The 17,703-nt window shown below is 44.7% G+C and overlaps 1 protein-coding gene across 3 annotated transcripts; it reads left to right on the top strand.

Annotated features, from left to right (window-relative positions):
- Positions 1–817: 817 nt before the first annotated feature.
- Positions 818–17,052, top strand: LOC146355198 (zinc finger protein RFP-like). 3 transcript variants are annotated; one of them, XR_014787131.1, is made up of 7 exons: positions 818–1,510; positions 4,156–4,251; positions 6,030–6,248; positions 7,086–7,108; positions 9,613–9,722; positions 12,354–13,363; positions 14,421–14,438. XR_014787131.1 is itself a non-coding variant. In XM_084830354.1 (7 exons), exons 1-7 carry the CDS (start codon positions 1,097–1,099, stop codon positions 13,194–13,196), a joined length of 903 nt encoding a protein of 300 aa, XP_084686480.1. In that variant the 5' UTR covers positions 821–1,096; the 3' UTR covers positions 13,197–17,052. The 3 variants fall into 3 exon arrangements, 2 of the variants coding, with proteins under 2 accessions (XP_084686480.1, XP_084686479.1); XM_084830354.1 differs by having other exon boundaries at positions 821–1,510; positions 12,354–12,386; positions 13,189–17,052; XM_084830353.1 differs by having other exon boundaries at positions 822–1,510; positions 12,354–12,386; positions 14,421–17,052.
- Positions 17,053–17,703: the final 651 nt, after the last annotated feature.

Here is a 17,703-nt window from a genome sequence, read left to right as displayed (position 1 = left end):
TGGGCCATGATGGCATGATGAGTTCAGAGACAGGTCACATGACCCCCATCAGGTGATCCCTCCATCTGAGGTAAGATGTCTGGAGGTGGGATTTCTGACAGGTGTGGGGCTAAACCCTGAAAAAAGAGGGCTACCTGTCGCTTTTGGAAAAGGGGCAGGGCGTAAAGTTTGATGTGAGGTAGCCTTTTTCACAACTTGTAACTTTTCCTCATAGGTGAGTTGCCCCAGCCCCTTGATCAGTTTAGCTGCCCTTTTTTTTTTCAATTCTACAATGTCCTTTTTTTAGATGGTGTGACCAGAACTGTACACAGTGTTCCAAGTGTGGTCACAACATACATTTGTATAAGGGCAATATGATCTTGGCAGTTTTGTTTTCAATCCCTTCCCTAAGTATGCCTGATATGGAATTTGCCTTTTTCACAGCAGCCGCACACTAGGCTGGCATTTTCATTAAGCAATCCACCACAACCCCAAGATATCTTCCTTGGTCAGTCACCGCTAGCTCAGTTCCCATCAGCTTATACTTGAAGTTGGGATTTTTTGCCCCAGGGTGCATCACTTTACACTTGCTTATGTTGAACCGCATTTGCTATTTTGATGCCCAGTCTCCTGGTTTGGAGAGATCCTCACAATCCCTTGTTGTTTTGACCACCCTAAATACTTTGGTGTCATCAGCAGATTTGGCCATGTCACTGCTTACGCTGCTTACACTGCTAGCCTAGAAAAGACTGAAGTGTACTGAGGACTGAGTTGGTGGTGATTGTTTTTTTTCACAGTGAACAAGCAGCTTTTAGAAGCAGTGACTTTCTGTTCTATCAGACGGCTAGCTCGGATGAGGAAACTGAAACTTATCCAGCTTTACTGCAGAGGGAGCCATGGCCACACCAATATTGGCAGCAGCGGCAATTATCGTCATTTGTCATTTTTTATATGTGATGCTTTGTAACTTTTACAACATTGATTATTGACAGTGCAGTTGAACAGGGACTTAACAAACGGGCAGTTTCTGGAAACACCCACTTCCTGTTTTCTTAGGTGTTTGGCTGAGATCAGGGAAACGAAGCTTACTTTCTCCAGCTGTACTGCAGAGACGGCCATGGCTACAGCCACCTCTGCAGAAAGGCTTCAAAGTGAAGCTTCGTGCTCTCTCTGCCACAAATATTTCACCGAGCCGGTGTCCATAGATTGTGGGCACAGTTTCTGCCAGGCCTGTATCATTCAACTCTCAGAGAAATGGGAGACTGATTTCTCCTGCCCACAGTGTGGAGAAATATCCCTGAAGAGAAAGTTCAGGCCAAACAAGGAACTGGAAAACGTTGTTGAAATAGCCAAACTGATGAATTTAGAGACGGCTGAAAGGGTCAGTGGGGAGAAGATGTGTGAGATGCACCAGCAGCCTCTAAGTCTCTTCTGCAGAGATGAGCAGAAGCTGATGTGTTCCACCTACACAGAATCCAAAGCCCAGACTACTTCTTTCGTGCCTGTGGAGGAAGCTGTCCGGGATTACGAGGTAAGAAATCTGCAGAGCCAAACTTGGCAGCATCACTTAGGATGTTTGTTCATACCCTTTAGCGCTGTCTGTGTGCTTCCTGATGCGGCTTTTATTGCCCTGTCTCATTCTTGGAATTTTACTGGGGCTCCAGACATAATCATCTTCCATGTGTAATCCTCCTGTGTTTTCCCATCACTCCTTCCGTCTTTTTTCTGACCAGAAAAAATCTGTTAAGGAGTAAAGGATAGAACAGGTGATTGTTAGTGCGGGGAGCCCTGTGTTGCGAAGCATGCTTAGAGGATTATTTTGAGGCTTACAGGTATACCGCATAACTTCTTGTAGTGGGAGTCTTTGTTTTCCACCATTAGCTACAAGCAAAATTGCAATTGTCTTTCCATACAGGAGGGGGGATTACACTTTTTCTGCCTGTACATCCTGCTATGTTCTGGCCACGCTAGTGGGTGGGACATAGCCAAGAGCCCACCATCAGCAACTGGCTTACTGGAGCATTTCTTGAGCCCACATAGCTTGGTAGGGCCCGTTGGGGCTGACACTGAGCCTGCCCTCTGCCCTCTGCTCCATGCCCATTGCCACGTGGGCTCCCAAGGGGAGGCTGGTGGCTGTGGCAGTGTCACGTCTGGGGGGCCAGACCCTTGGTGGGTGCAGAAGGATGGTTGGCCCTGTGGGGGCACTGAGGATAGCCTGCCCAGACCCTCCAAATCCAGACCTGAGGCTGATATATGGAACAATTCTATAATCTTTATTGCAGCCTTCCCCAACATGGTGCCTTCCAGACGTTGTGGAGTACAACTCCCAGAATTCCCAACCATTGCAATATGCCTCTGTACAGCAGCTAATGGGGAATATGGGCGGGAGGGTGCTGTTGCACTCATGCCTTACTTGTGGGCTTCCCACCGACAGCTGGTTGGCCACTGTGTGAACAGAATGCTGGACTAGATGGACCCTGGGTCTGATCCAGCACAGCTCTTATGTTACGTTCTTAAGGTGTCATCTTGTTCTGTGCTTCAGGAAGCAAAATGTCTTGGACCAGCCCTGATGCTTGTGGGACAGGGACAAGGCCACCCTCTTTCCCTGCCGTAATATGCATGTCTGATTCTTATGGGTTTTACTGGCAGCCTGCATGAAAACATCTAACAAAAAGTGTGGCCTTGTCTGGCCCCAAAGGTGGATCTAGGGGGCCATGTATAAATTGTTTTTTTGTTTTTTTTTTAAAGGACAAAAGATTTGTATGAATTTGCATATAATTTGGTGGTGGGTTCCCTGTGGGCAGCTGGTTGGCCACTGTGTGAACAGAAGGCTGGACTAAATGGACCTTGGTCTGATCCAGCACAGCTCTTCTTATGTTCTTATTAGCCATGCTGATGGGAGCTGAATTCCAAAACATTTGGACAGCACCAGCTTAGGGAAGGCTGCTTTATTGTACATAACTAAAGCTGTGTGGGTGGCAGAGGTTACAATTCCCCTGAGCAGCCAACTTGGGCAGATTTTTTTAAAAATAATTCTCTCCTCCCTCCGGCAATATGCTCAAACAATTATTTAACCGGCACTAAAGTGCTCATTTACTGAAGAGGGATTACCTGATGATTTTGTGAAAGAAGGGTTTTAAAGTAAAGGGCTTTGATTTAGATGCTCCCTAGAGGACCCTTCTCTCTTCCTTTCAGCTGGCCTCAGAGCTTTTCTTCCTGCCCCCAATAATCCCTGCATGGGGGAGAAGAACAGATGGCATATAGATGCCACCTTCAAATGGATCCTTAATTGGATATTTGGTCTGCTTTTGATGAAGCTGATGTATAATTGCTAGAAGGTTGTATGCATTTCATATGTATTCATTGCTATGGATATTTACAAATCCATGTATGTATATTTAAAAAGGAGGGAAATAAAGTTTTGTGGGTGCCTTGTTGGGGACCCCTGCTATATACAGTTACTTGGGAGCAAGTTCCATTGTACTCAGTGGGGCTTACTTCTGAGTAGACTAGACATACACAGGATTGTACTAGAAGTTGGGGACTTTCCTGGCCAAGCAAGATCTTGAGTCCAGTACTGTAAGAAGCTTGCATTTGTATATTTTTATACTTCTGGCCATGTTTTGATATTTTCTTTTTTACTTATAGTGCCATATAAGTTCTGACTTTCTTTAAATAAATTCAGTTCTTTTTTCAGTTAAAGCTCCTTGACATGGATCCTTTTATACTCATAGTATTTCTTAGGCTGATACATCTAAAGTTTTGCTCATAGGTAATTTTAGGTTTCTTAGAGTGCAAACCTTTGCATGTTTAGACAGAAAGAAGTCCTACAACTCCCAGAGGATGGCACCCTTATTTGTTCTTTTTATAAGAGGAGTTGACCCACATGTCTCTGGTCATGGATATATCCAGAATGGTGGTAGGTAAAAGGTTTACAAAGGTTTTGGCTCTGTCCACAAAAGTACTGAGGCTTAGGTCAGGAGGTTAAGAAATAACTCTGCACACCTCCACTTTGTTATAGTGAACTCTCCAGTTCAGTCATTCCAAATCATACAGGACTTTGTAAATTTAAATCCTGATCCAGCTCTGTTAGACTCCACCTTGTTTTTTTAAATTAAATTTCCAATAATTCCACCAAGATATTATGTTTTACCTCAATATTTTTGGTTCCCTCAGGAAAAACTGGAGACCCAGTTGCAGGCTTGGAGAGAAAAGAGAGAAAAGGCTTTCAATGTTCATACAGAGGAAAAGAAAACATACAAGGAGTTTCTGGTGAGCACTAAGCCAGTCTAATGTTTCAGGTGTGAGATGCTGTTATACCTAACTGGCTCTGTTGGACAGGTGTTAACATCTGTCCAGGGATTTGGATTTATTGTGGCACTGTGCAGTCAATTGCTTTATGTACAGTTGTCTCTCCTTTTAGTGGCCAGACTCAGATCATTTGAAAGATGGAGCCAATGTGGAAGTGGGTTCATAGCACAATCGTATGGATTGTGCTCCCGATAGATGGAAGGCTCCAAACTGGGAGGCTTCTGTTTATCCAACAGAATAGGGAGGTCAGGGGGAGGAGAGTCAGACAGGGCAGGGGGAGGACAGAGGTTTTTACAGCCTCCTGTTCCTCCAGTTATGTTATTTAGTGCTAGAGGGGTCTCTGAGCCTGTCTAGCAGATCTACCTTCCAGTGGGCAGGATGGGAGATAGAGAGTCCTGTGGATCCATCTCCTCCGCCTGCCCTCCCTGGCCACCAGAAGACCCCCTTTCCCCCCTCTCCATCCTCTTCTGAGATTGCTGTTGTAGCCTCAGAAGTGAAGCCTTGGTGCTTTCTGTGGCAGCTGTGAGGGAGGGGGCAGGGCAAAACAATCCACACTTGGATTCCCACCCCAGAGGTTGTAGCTGAGTCTGTAGCCTCGGGGATGGGCATCCACACCAGAGGGCAACTGAGAACCCATAGGATTGCTCTGTCATAGAGACCTGATTCATACGAACCCTAACCCAACAACAGCCAATGGGTTATTTGAGGGTTGCTTAGCCCTCCAACAAGCCATGCTGCCCAGGTTTGGATGACATGGCAAGCCACGCCTGGGTGGTGATTATTCAAAACACATCCAGCACATGCCACTGCTTAAACAGATCATGCGAACCAGCCCTGCGTTTTGTTCAAATGTACCCTCTTCTCTCCTAGATTGTCTTTTGTTGTTTATTCGTTCAGTCGCTTCCGACTCTTCATAACTTCATGGACCAGCCCACGCCAGAGCTTCCTGTCGGCCGTCGCCACCCCCAGCTCCCCCAAGGTCGAGTCCGTCACCTCCAGAATATCATCCATCCACCTTGCCCTTAGTCGGCCCCTCTTCCTTTTGCCTTCCACTTTCCCTAGCATCTTCCTAGATTGTACTTGGCGTGAAAACTAGTTCTGTGTGTGTGCAGTAGATGTGTGTACAATAGATGCATGGCTCTGACTGGCTGGAACCTGTGACACCACAAGACCATCTCCCCTTCCCTCTGTTATTCAAATAAGTGGACAGATGTACATTCAATTTTAATACAAATATTTGCAGCACTTTAAAAAAGGCACACATCCTATTTGAAGCATAGGGAGAGAGTCAAGACTAGCCTTTCCCAACCTGGTGCCTTCCAGGATGTGTTGGAATGCAACTCCCATCATCCCCAGCCAGCTTGTTGGCTGGGGAATGGAACTAGTGGTCCAGCACATCTGGAAGGCACCAGGCTGGGGAAGCTTGGGCAAGGCAAATGACTGAATCAGCATATAACTTGCTGATTGGTATGCCTGTCATTTACATTCCAGATTTGGGGGGTGGGGGGTGGCAGCGGAATGCAAATAGTAGTGGGTTACTTCTACTTTTTCTGTGTTTGTTCCACTATTTTATTTATTTAATACAGAACTGTATATCCCATCCTTCTGGTGATTATGTACCATTAGAGACAACTCTAAACGATTCAAACCAAACAGGAACAACAAATACAATATAATAAAAACAGAGACAGGTACACAACCTGCGTCTCTTTATTTCCTTTTATGTCTGTTCTTTACAGGACAAGGTAGACACTGAGAAGCAGAAGGTTGTGTCCAAATTTGAGGAAGTTCAAAAGTTTCTGAAAGAACAAAGGAAAAAAATGCTGGATGAATTGGACGAACTTGTGAAAGAGGAGGAGACATTTGTCACCAGACTCTCTGGTGATGTCTACTTCAGTGATACCCTTATCCGTGAGATGGAAGAGAGGAGTCGGCAGCCACCGAGCGCATTCCTGCTGGTGAGATCTCCGGTAGAAAACTGCATATGTGATGTTTCTAATTTGCTTGTGTGATGAGGCCATCGGTTGGATAAGTAGCTGTCCTCTGTCCTGTCTACCTCAAGAGATGGACACATGCAGAGACATGAAGGATTGTTATGTCCTAAGAGGGTGTGATGGTGTGTCAATGTTTCTGAAAGTGTTTGCAGGAATGGTGATCACATTCAAAGTTGTCTCAGCTTTGTGCGTTTTTGTATGTAATGTACACCACTTGCAGCCAAGTCTGGGGTTTGGCGCATGCCTGAAAGAACTGTCTGAGAAGTTCTGAACTGGTGTTTTGGTCATCCTCTGTGAGGGTTGACCAAGTTTTACTTCGACACTTGTATACATCCATGGGCAATTTTTAAAATTAATTATTACATTTGTATCCCGTCTTTTTTCCTCTTGCAAGGAACCCAAGGTGGCGTACGTGGTCCTCCTCCTCACAACAGCCCTGTTAGCCTGAGAGTCAGTGACTGGCTCAAAGCCACCCAGTGAGCCTCACGGCCAAGTGGGGACTAGAACTGAGTGTCCTAGTGCAACACTCTAACCACTACGCCACGCTGGCTCTGAATTAAATTTGTGGACAAAGCCCTGAGTCTTTTAAGGAGTGCAAATACTTGTGGTGACATTGTGATAAGTAGTCAGAGAGGGGAATTGCACCTCTCTGCTCCAGAAAGCCCTGGACTAAAAGTGCATGTGTGTGAATGCAATTCCACATAGGAGTTATAAAAGAAAGTTGTGGTGTTTCAGCAGTGGCATTTGATTTTGTGTATATAAAACCTCATATATAACTTTATATTTCTGTCTTCCCTCTAGGGTATTGGAGAAACTTTGAACATGTAGGTCGTGTCTTCATCGTAATGCAGCCTTCAGATTGGTCTTAGCTGAATTGTGTGCATTTTGCATATACGCGTCTTCTATCTTTTATTTTTATTTCTTTATATTTATATACCACTGGACATATTTTAACATTTCTCTACGCGGTTCACATAATGCATTATAATTTACATTAAAATACAATTAAATACAAAATAATTGCTAAAACATTAATACAAAACATTAATAAAGGCATTAACATCAATTAAACTAACACTGCGATTACTAACAAACAGACTGGGCGGCACATTCACTCGGGGAAGGCCTGGGTAAAGAAATGGGGTGTTAATTGGTGCCTAAAGCACGATACAATTGGTGCCTCCCGAATACTAGTGGGGGACCATTCCATAGACTGGGTGCCAGCACGGAGAAGGCCCGCTTCCCGATTGCTGCACGATGGCAGTCTGCAGGTTGTGGCACCACCAGCAAGACCTCCTCTGATGTTCATAATGATTGCACAGGTCTGTATTGGGGAAAACAATCTGCCAGGTAACCTGATCCCAAGCTGTTCAGGGCTTTATACGCTAATAGCAAGACCTTGTACTGGGCTCGGTAGCTAATAGGTAGCCAGTGCAGTTGCCTTAACACCAGTGTAATATGTGCACGGCCAGCCACTCCACTCAGCATCCTGGCTGCCACATACTGCACCAGCTGCAGCTTCCAGACCAAGCATGAGGGTAGCCCTACATAAAGCGCATTACAGTGATCTAAACACGAGGTTGCCAATGCATGGTCTACAGTGGTCAGGCTATCCCTGTCCAGGAAAGGGCATGGGTGATATACCAACCTGTGTTGGTAATAGGTGCTCCTCACCACAGAAGCCACTTTGGCCTCTAATGACAAGTCCAGGAGCACCCCCAAACTCTGTACCTGTTCTTTCTGAGGGAGTGCAACGCTGTCTAAAACAGGCAAACTCCCCAATTCCCGTACCTGGGAACCACCCACCCGTCGTAAGAGTCTCCGTCTTGTCAGGATTCAGTCTCAAGTTTGTTGGCCCTCATCCAACCCATCACTGCATCCAGACACCGGTTCAGAACATGCGCAACCTCTCCTGATTCACAGAAACAGAGCTGGGTATCATCAGCATACTGATGGCGCCTTGCCCCCAAACCCCTAATGACCGCCCCAGTGGCTTCATATGTTGGCTGTAAGACAGAAAGGGCGGGATCCAACAATGTCCTTCCACCGATGGAACTGCTTCCATCGGCAGAAGCAGCAGGCAGAACAATTTTCCCTCCCCCCTGCGCCCACTCATAACTTTCTTGGAAGGACCAGAAAACCCTTCGGAGCACATTTTTGGGTGGCGCAGAGGGCTGCCGGGGGGAGGGGAAGAAAGCCGAGCCGCAGTAGAGGAGGCCTCCTAGTGCAGTGTTGGATTTAAGCCAAAGACTTGCAAACCAAATTTCCTCTTCTCCTCTAAGGAACCCTCCTGTCTGTGGAACCCCCCTTTTATGGAACTCCCTGCCTGGAGATCAGGCAGGAGACAACACTGTGGGGCCTCCTGAAAACATCTTTATTTCAGGAAGCCTTCTTTGACAGATCAGCCACAGTTTTTATTGGTATTGTTTTTTAAAAATAATAAGTTTTAATACGGAGTTTTATTCTTTTATCTGTTTATCATTTATTGTTCACCGCTCTGGAATCTGTGGAGCGGAATATATATGTTGCAAATAAATAAAATAAGAGGACACGGCATCCTTGGCTTATATGTTTTAACACTCTAGAAATGTTTAGTTCAAAACTAACTACTAGAGAAGGATAAATCAAGATATTGAAAATAGTGAATTTACTTAATGTAATTGTCATCCATCAGCCATTTTTAATGTCCCCTGTGGCCAACTACAGCAGATAGGCTACAAACCTGTACTCACTCACCTACCTGACAGGAAACCTCACTGGGAATGGCTTTTGAATAGACATGTATAGGATTGTACTGGAAGATCTTGATGTTTGTAAGATAACCTTCTGAGTCTATGAAATAAGAATTAAATATTTATTATTTATTTATTTAAAATATTTATTCGCCCCCTTTCAGGGCAGAAGTGTCTTATAGCAATAAAACACATAAAATCATTAAGATATTAAAATTGATGGAACATAAACACAATAAAAGAGCAATAAAAACCAACAATAAAAATAGCAATAAAGCCAGCATTACAAACCAATGATAAAACCAGCAATAACAATAGTTTTTAATATGTGTTTTATACACTGATTTTATGATTGTTTCAGATTTGCTTCCCTTAAGAAATGCATCAGGAATAAGATATATTATCTTTTTTCTATTTTATCTACACGACTGTCGACTTGTATTTTTAAAAGAAAATCTCTAAGGCATACAGTACTAGACCCGGGGTTTGCAACATTTCAGTTGGCATTTGATTAGATCTTGCTTTCTAAACCCATTAAATGCAAGATAATTGTCATTTTGAAAATAGCTGCATGAAACGGATTTCTTTTTCTTTAGGTGCAAGGTGGAATTCCAGCAACAGGATGTTTGTTCTGAACTGGAAGAAAAGCTTCATGCCTTCTCTAAAAAGTACATGATCCTGCAAGAAGCTGTGCGAGTGTTCACAGGTATTGAGAGATTTTAACACCTATGAAATTATATTTCTATCTGCAGAAAGAGATGAGATTTGTTTTGGGGTCTGCACGAAACCCCTCAGAAGTCTGCAAGCACAGAACTACACCCTTGGGGTGTTACAGATTGTCAGTCTAACTTCTCCATAAGGATTGGTGGAGATAATTCCCCATTAAAAATAGCCCCACTGCCTCTGTGTCTTTAATAATTTCCCATTTTTACCATGGGATCTTTCCAGATCTTTTATTTATTGGCTTATTTATCTGTTTTATTACATGTATATCCTACCTTTCGTCCAAGGAGCTCAAGGTTGCTGAAGAAAATACAGGAGGATGACACTTGGATACTACATTTATTTTTGCTTCTACCTGACTAGAGGGTTTAAGCCTTGTTCTTTAAGAGCAGTGGGCCCTAAGATGCATTCTCCAGGCCTCTTCACTGGATCCTGAAGGAACTTTCTGAGATGTGGTACCAGATCACTGTGTTCATCTATTTCCAATATGATACATGTGACAACATGTTTTCCCTTCCTCCCCCCACCCCACCCAGAACAGCCTCATATTCTGTGCTGTCCCTAATTCCTGTTCTCTACCTCTGCACAGAATATCCCAGGCATCTCTTCTTATCTTACTTTTGCCTTGGCCTATCCCACCAATATTCAACTTGAGTAAATGAAGCAAAATTAGGCACATTTGTCCATTTTGCCAAGTGTAGCATGATTTAAGACTACACAGATAAGTTTGTCTAATTATTAAGGCTGGCTTAGCCCTGGGATAGTGCCAATTGGAGCAGGAAGAGGCAGGAGATGATTTATTTGTCTAGTTTCATTTGAACTGGAGGTGGTAATCCAAGAAATAGAGACATTGGCTTGGTTCACACAACACAGTAACCCATACTCAAGGTTGAGTCGGTTGTCACTGAAACATGGGTTGTTGTGTTGTCTGAACCCAGTCGGGCTAACAAACCATGGTTTGTTAACATGAACAACCCATGAAGAGATGGTTTGTTGTTGGGTTGTGAACTGTGGGTTGTTTGTGGTTAACAAATCATGGTTTACTAGCATGGCTGGGTTCAGGCAACACAACAACCCATGGTTCAATGACAACCCCACTCAACCCATACTCAACCTTGAGTGTGGGTTATTGTGTTGTGTGAATCTACAGATCATGTAGGACACTGATGGGTTCCAAGGCTGGTATTGGGTTGTGCCAGCGAAGGGAGTGTGACCATGGATTCAAGTGGTATAGGATTTTGCATGTGTTCCTACCTTGTCCAGCCCATAACTCCCCTTCCCACCTCCTTTTCAAGTACTCTCCTGGCATATCAGGAGTTCTGTCATGCTGGTGGCTTATAAGTTCTGTTGGTATAGCAGGGCTTCCGCCACGAATGGGGCAGATCTTAGGGTGTACCCTCAGAATCTTAAAAAGGGCCTACTCTTGAAGGATTTGAATGCAAGAATGGGTTAGGGGATGTGTTGTGCAGAAGCAGAGAGAGAAAGAGACAAGTAATACCTTTCCATACCTACTGCAATGCATCCTTGGGTGCAGGCGGGAGAGAGAGAGAAGGGGATACAGGTTATGAAGAACTCTTGCTGTCCAAGTGGGGACTATTCGGAGCAGTGAAAAACATTAGCGTTATGGTAAGCCAGCTTTCCCCAATCTGGTGCTGTCCAGATGTTTTGGGCTACAACTCCCATCATCCCCGACCATTGGCCATGATGGCTGGCACCGCTGGGAGTTTTAGTCCAATCAGGGTGGGCAAGGCTGCAGATGGTTAATTTATTTTAACACCAATGAAAGCAAACGTAGGTTACAAATAGGAACAGAGCATTGAATGCTGACAGCACACACACATGCAGACCTATTTCTTCGTCTTCATACGTCACAGAATTTTTTCTTCTGCGAGAAAGATCTCATGGTGCTTTCTGTCTATCCTTCTGTGTTCTCTTTTTCCATTCTTCTTTAGGTCGTTTCACGCAGTTGTGCCTTGTGTTTACAAGCAGCCCTGTCTGCCACTGGGTATGCACTATCATGGACAAACACATAATGCGTGGAATGAATGGTCACAAATTCACTTAGTGGGACTTCTTCTGTGATAGCCCAACTTTGCACATTACCTTTGACCATGTGAATGTATACTATGGATTTTGGAGGAATCTGTCTGGGGGGGTGGAGCTTGCTGAGCTTTCATCAGCTCGACCCCCCAGCCTTCAGCTTGTTTCCCCACGACCTGGCCTGGCTTGATCTGCATCAAGTTGGGCCTGTTCATGGGTTTTCATTTTTTAAAATGTGTGTAAAACGAAATTTGCGCAAATTGAAGCTGCAGTTTGTGCAAATTTCTTTTTACACAGATAAACAAACAACAACAGAAAAGTTCCTGGATTTCAGGAAAAGCCGTGCAGCTCGGTCCACAGATGCAAGCCGAGTTGGGTGCTCAGAGGGAGTCCGTCGAGCCCCCAAAGGGCAAGATTTCACCCTAATGTATGCCTGAGGACCACTCATGAGATGAGACCACTCATATGTGCATGAATTGCTTCCTCCCATTTTGTAGCCATAACAAAGTTTTGCTGAACATTAAAAAATGGCTGCATTGTCTTTTCATCTGTCTCCCTCTTCTGTTTTTTGTAGAGGATTTGCCACAACAACTGGACGTGAACTATGGTAAGTCTCTAGGGAAAGACTGCGGGAGACTTACGGAGATATGAATCTTACTCTTATATGTTTTCTTAAGCTACTAACAAGAGAAAATCATTTAAAATCAATTTTAAATCATCCCATACACAAGGATTTTTAATCCGTAGGTTTAAATCGGATGTTGTTGTTCCACTGACAAAAGTAGTTCTGTCACTGGATCTGGGAGGGAAGCAATTCCCCACCCCCCACCCCCTCAAAATCTGCTCTGGAGGGCTGGGAAATCCTTTGGAGCAAGTGTTTGGGCAGCTCAGAGGGCTGCGGTGGGGAGGAGAGAAGGAAAGTCCAGTTGTGCCAGCAAGCTTCCTCTAGCATGACATTCAATTTAAGCTGAAAAGTGTGTGTATGTGGGTGGGATGCCACCCAGCAGGGATGTCCTATCAGGCCACGTAGAGGTGGCGGATTGGACATGTGGGTTGCCCAGGGGAAGGCGCTTGGTTCACGGAGTGCATCTTCTGATTGGTTTAGGTGTGCCTGCATGTGCGGGGTCCTCCCCTCTTTCCTAGGGTAGAATTCTGCCCTTACAACCCAGGGAGTGTCTGCAGGCAAAACAAAAGCTGTTCCACCAGGCTAGAGCTCTGCTGCAGCCTCTGTGTTTCTGGTGTCTGTGACTGGGTGCTGGCTGGGGCTGGAGGCAAGGAGTTAAATAGCCCATGATGTGTCTGATGCCTTTCTCTTGCTGTGGCTGAGTGGTGTTTGCAGTGTGGGTTCGAATCCCAGCATCGCTCTCTCTTTTGCCCCTGACATAACTGTGTTGTTTTTTTAAAACTAGGCATGTAAAGGATGAGAGGGACCATTCCCCGCCTTTCCTCAAATTCCCATCTCTTGCCTCCCAGCCTCCTGCACTATTCAGTGATTCACTGGAAGCCAGTGGCACTTTTAGGTGCAGACTTTGGGGTAGAGGTCTCGTCCCTGCAGCCCAAGGGCCTCCCAAATAACCCTCGAAGGTGAGCAGCAGGAGATGAGAGTGGTGGTGGCAAGCCATGGCACACTGCAAAGGGAAGAGCAGTGCCAGCTGGGCCCTAGCCACCAGCTCTTATTTTAAAGTCTGGCTGGTTTGCAAAAGATCCAGGGGTAAAATCCAACATAAGTCCTACTTAGAGTAGACATGAATGGGACTTAGGTTGGTCATGGCTAACTTAAGTCTCATTCATTTCAGTGGGTCTACTCTAATTAGAATTTATGTTGGATTTTATCCCAGACTTTAATGCAAGCAGCTCACTGCACGTAAGGACCTGTTTGGCTTCTAATTCATCTGTAATGTGTCATTTACAGCGCAATCCTATGGCTGCTAGTCAGCGGCTAGACAGCCATAGGATAGGTGAGTTCCCAGGAGAGCCCACACTCCGAGGTCGGTTCCCAGAGAACTGACCCCCACCCCCTCCCGCGCTCCCTCACAGGCAGCATGGATTGGCCCCGTGCTCGTAAGAGGAGCACGGAGCAGCGAAAATGGGGGTGTTCCAGGGGGCAGAACACATCCTAGGTGTTGTCTGGCAGCTGCTTCCCCCGCTCCGCCTTCCCATGGCTAGACAACCAAAATTGGCTGTCTAGTCGTGAATGCGGGGCACCTGAAGCACGGAGAGGACGATCCCCTCCACACGTCTCCTGCCCTGCACTGGATGGGCAGTCACCTCCGAGTTCAGAGGTGGCCACCTATCCTGATAGGATTGCGCCCTCCGGTGTCTTATGCCGGTATGTTTCCCCTCCTGCCAAGTCTTTGGTTCTAGAACAAGGCGGCTTGTTAAAACTACAACTGGTTTACCCATACTCATGAATGAAGCCTCAGTGCTTGACATTTTCCTCCAGATAATCCTGAGCGCCAAACAGGTTTGGAAGACGTTGGCCCGATGATACAACAGTTTAGCTGTTGAACATCTGTTGTTAATCAGTGAGTTCTAATGTGGTCCCATTGGTGTACATACATAACTGTACATTTGAATCAAGTAGAAATGGATGCAACTAATACATTTTCTCTTCTTTTTATCTCCCTTTTGCAATAAAAAGTGACTCTGGATCCAGACACTGCTCATCATGAACTCATAGTATCTGGTTGCCAGAAAAAACTGACATACACACGTGATAAGTGTAAATTGCCTGACTATCACCAGAGATTTAGCTCTTCTTCGTGTGTGCTGGGCTGTGAAGGATTCACCTCAGGCAGGCATTACTGGGAGGTGAAGGTATATAGGAAAGGTGAATGGAAAGAGGGAGAATGGGCTGTGGGGGTGGCCAGAGAATCGGTGAAAAGGAAAGAAACCATCCAGATAAAATTAGATGAGGGCATATGGGCTGTGAAAAGGACATATGGTCACCTTAGTGCTGACAGCCACACATTAAAATGTGACCTTGACCTGCCTAAGACAATCGGTGTTTACCTGGATTATGGCAGAAACAGGGTGTCATTTTTTGATGCTGATGCGGGGAATGTTTGGCATACTTTCCATTCAGCCTCCTTTAACGGAGAGAAAATCCGTCCTTTCTTCCAGCTGCGAAATTGGTATCAATCTGAGGAAGGATGGTGGATTCAGTTATGTTCCTGATTATGAGATATGCCAATGCAATCATGATTATTTCTGTCATGTGAAAAGCTATAGCTAATGTAGTTTTGCAGATTCCGAAAAAAAGTGAAAGTGTGGCATCAAAACAGTCTGAAGCACCGGGCGGAACAACATACACTGCCAAACACCTTTTCCCAACCCCATTTGCCGAGACAACATGGTGACAGGGGGGTCATTGCAATGAAGAGCTGATGGGCAAGGGGGGCATTTACATCTGTGACTACTGATTCTCCCTCCCCTTGCCACCAGCTGTGTTCCCTCACATTCAGCCTGGATGGGAAGAAATAGGAAAAAAAGAGTGAGAGAGAGGGGGAGAGAGAGAAGCATTTCTGGGCCAAAAATGGTGGGTTCAACATCTCCCTTTACCTGATTCTCCCTTGAAATGCCCATTGGAGAGTGCTTTGCCCATTTATGCTGTTGCCAATTCTTGTCCCCTTTTAAAACATCTCCAAGATCCACCTTTTCCTCTCCATCCCTATTGCAAATATTGTTTTTCCTTGTAACCTCTTATTTCGATTACTGTAATTCACCCTTGCAGGTCTTGCTTCTCTCATATTTCCCCTTCCCAGTCAGTGGAGAACAATGTTGTAATTGGCTGATTTTGTTGATTTGATTGGATGCCTTACCTGGTGTGTAGTTACTTTTTTATTTGAAGAACATAATAGCTATGCTGCATCAGAACAAAGGCCTATCTAGTCCAGTGTTCTGTTTGCACATTGGTCAATCAGACACCTCTTGGGAAGCCCACAAGTAGTAGGGCACGAGTACGGTAGCACCCTCCCACTTGTGTTCCCCAGCAACTGGTATACATAGACATAGTGGAGGCCATCATGACCAGTAGCCATTGATAGCCTTATCCTTTATGAATTTGTTTAATCCCCTTTTACGGCCATCCAGGTTGATGGCGGACATCACTACATCTTGTGGCAGGGAGTCCCATGGTTTAACTATGTGCTGTGTGAAGAAGTACTTTTCATCTGTCCAGAATCTCCCGCCATTCAGCTTAATTCTTTTCCCTTTTAAGTGCTACTCAGATGGACCTAGCTAGTTATTATTTATTTCATTTCTATACCACCCCAATAGCTGAGGCTGTCTGGGTGGTTCACAACAATTCATAAAAATAAATACAAAAACTACATTACAAGCATTACTGTTGCAGAAATCAGAATCAGAGAGACCACGGAGTGAAGGAAAAAGAGTTTTTCTTTATTAACGCGTGGGCTTTATGGCTGGAATAACTTCCAAAGTGCCAAAAGCCCTGAAGTACATCAGCAAATTGTTTTTATAGATATTGTGACACATAGGCAAAATCTCCCCCGCCCCTTTCTGTGTGGTTTTGCAGTATTCAGCATTTCCTCTTCTAGCACCATTGTTTATAGGACAGGAAATGGGTTATAGGGCATGATAAGCAGAGAACATGATAACTCTGACCTTGTTGACAAGATAAGAAATTCCTGCGTCTCTTTAGCTTGCAAAATGTATTCGAGGGAGAAAGAGCTCAGCAAAAACATGAGGCATGAGGCTACTTAGTCTGACCCTCTACATTGCTACTACATTACAATACAGCATTACAATATAATGTGGTCTTTTTTCTTTTCTTTTTAAATACAATTAAATAGCTAAAAACAATTTAAATTCATAATTTCAATAACAGACCTGTTCAAGACAGCCGACATCAGTGCCCCATCATATGCCATTAAATGCCTGGGTGTAGAGGGCAGTCTTAACCTGGTGCTGGAAAATGACAGTGTTGGCACCAGGCGGGCCTCAGTGGGGAGCTCGCTCATTCCACAGGTGGGGGCTACCACTGAGAAGGCCCTCAGTGTTGCCAAGCATTTGAAGTCTTCTGCTTCTCTCACAATCCCATCTTGGTACTTTCAGGGCAGCGAATGAGGCAACAGTGGAGAAACTGACATTCCAAATACATCTCAGGGCAGTAAAGAGTCCTACTAGCTTTTACACTAAATGGTGTCCATGCATTAGTTTATACATGTGCAGACATGAAATGTGCCTAATTTCACTTTAGAAGAATGTAATGTACAATGTTATTAAATTAAAGTAATTGTCGTAATGTCAGACATTTTTTTGCTGTATTTTTCAAAACCTCATATTCAAAAATTAGTAACTGCTGGTGTTTAAATATATGTAGAGATAGACACAGGAAGAGCTAGCTGTATGATCCAGTGCAAGAGAAAGATAGGAGGGGTGGCCTCCACAGAATCAAATGGAAAATAAAACCAAATAGACTGGAGGTAGATCCAGCTGTCAATGAAAGCTTCTGAGACAGAAGTGGACCTCCTACATTTTCAAATGCCTCTAGTCCATCGGTGGGCAGACTTCAGGCTTGTGGAATCTAATGTGTGTGTGTGTGTGTTTGTTTTACCAAAAACCAAAGATCCATCAACCTGGGCTTGATGTAAAAGGATACCCCTAAAACTAAAGAATTCTGAGCCCAGAGATTTATTTTGAGTACTAGAACTGAACTCACTGTGCTTCCTCAACAAAATCCACTCCTGATCATTACTGCCTCCTGCCCCCTGCTTTTTTAGTTTCAGTAGTACAAGTTGGGGTGGTGGAGTCACCTTGTTCCCATTGTTATCAATTTGGGGTTGAGAAATGGTTGCTGATCTATTGCAAATCACCCAGAGATATACTGCTATCCGAACCTACCTTCTGCCAACCTTGCAGAACACCCCTGGTTGAAGGCTCTGGTCTCTCCTAGGTCGCAC

Source organism: Heloderma suspectum, chromosome 2 (assembly GCF_057233095.1).
Source record: "Heloderma suspectum isolate Gila_16-S chromosome 2, 16-S_ref, whole genome shotgun sequence".
Taxonomy (NCBI): domain Eukaryota; kingdom Metazoa; phylum Chordata; class Lepidosauria; order Squamata; family Helodermatidae; genus Heloderma; species Heloderma suspectum.
The sequence above is the reverse complement of the archived record's forward strand: the minus strand, read 5'-3'. Positions and strand labels throughout refer to the sequence as shown.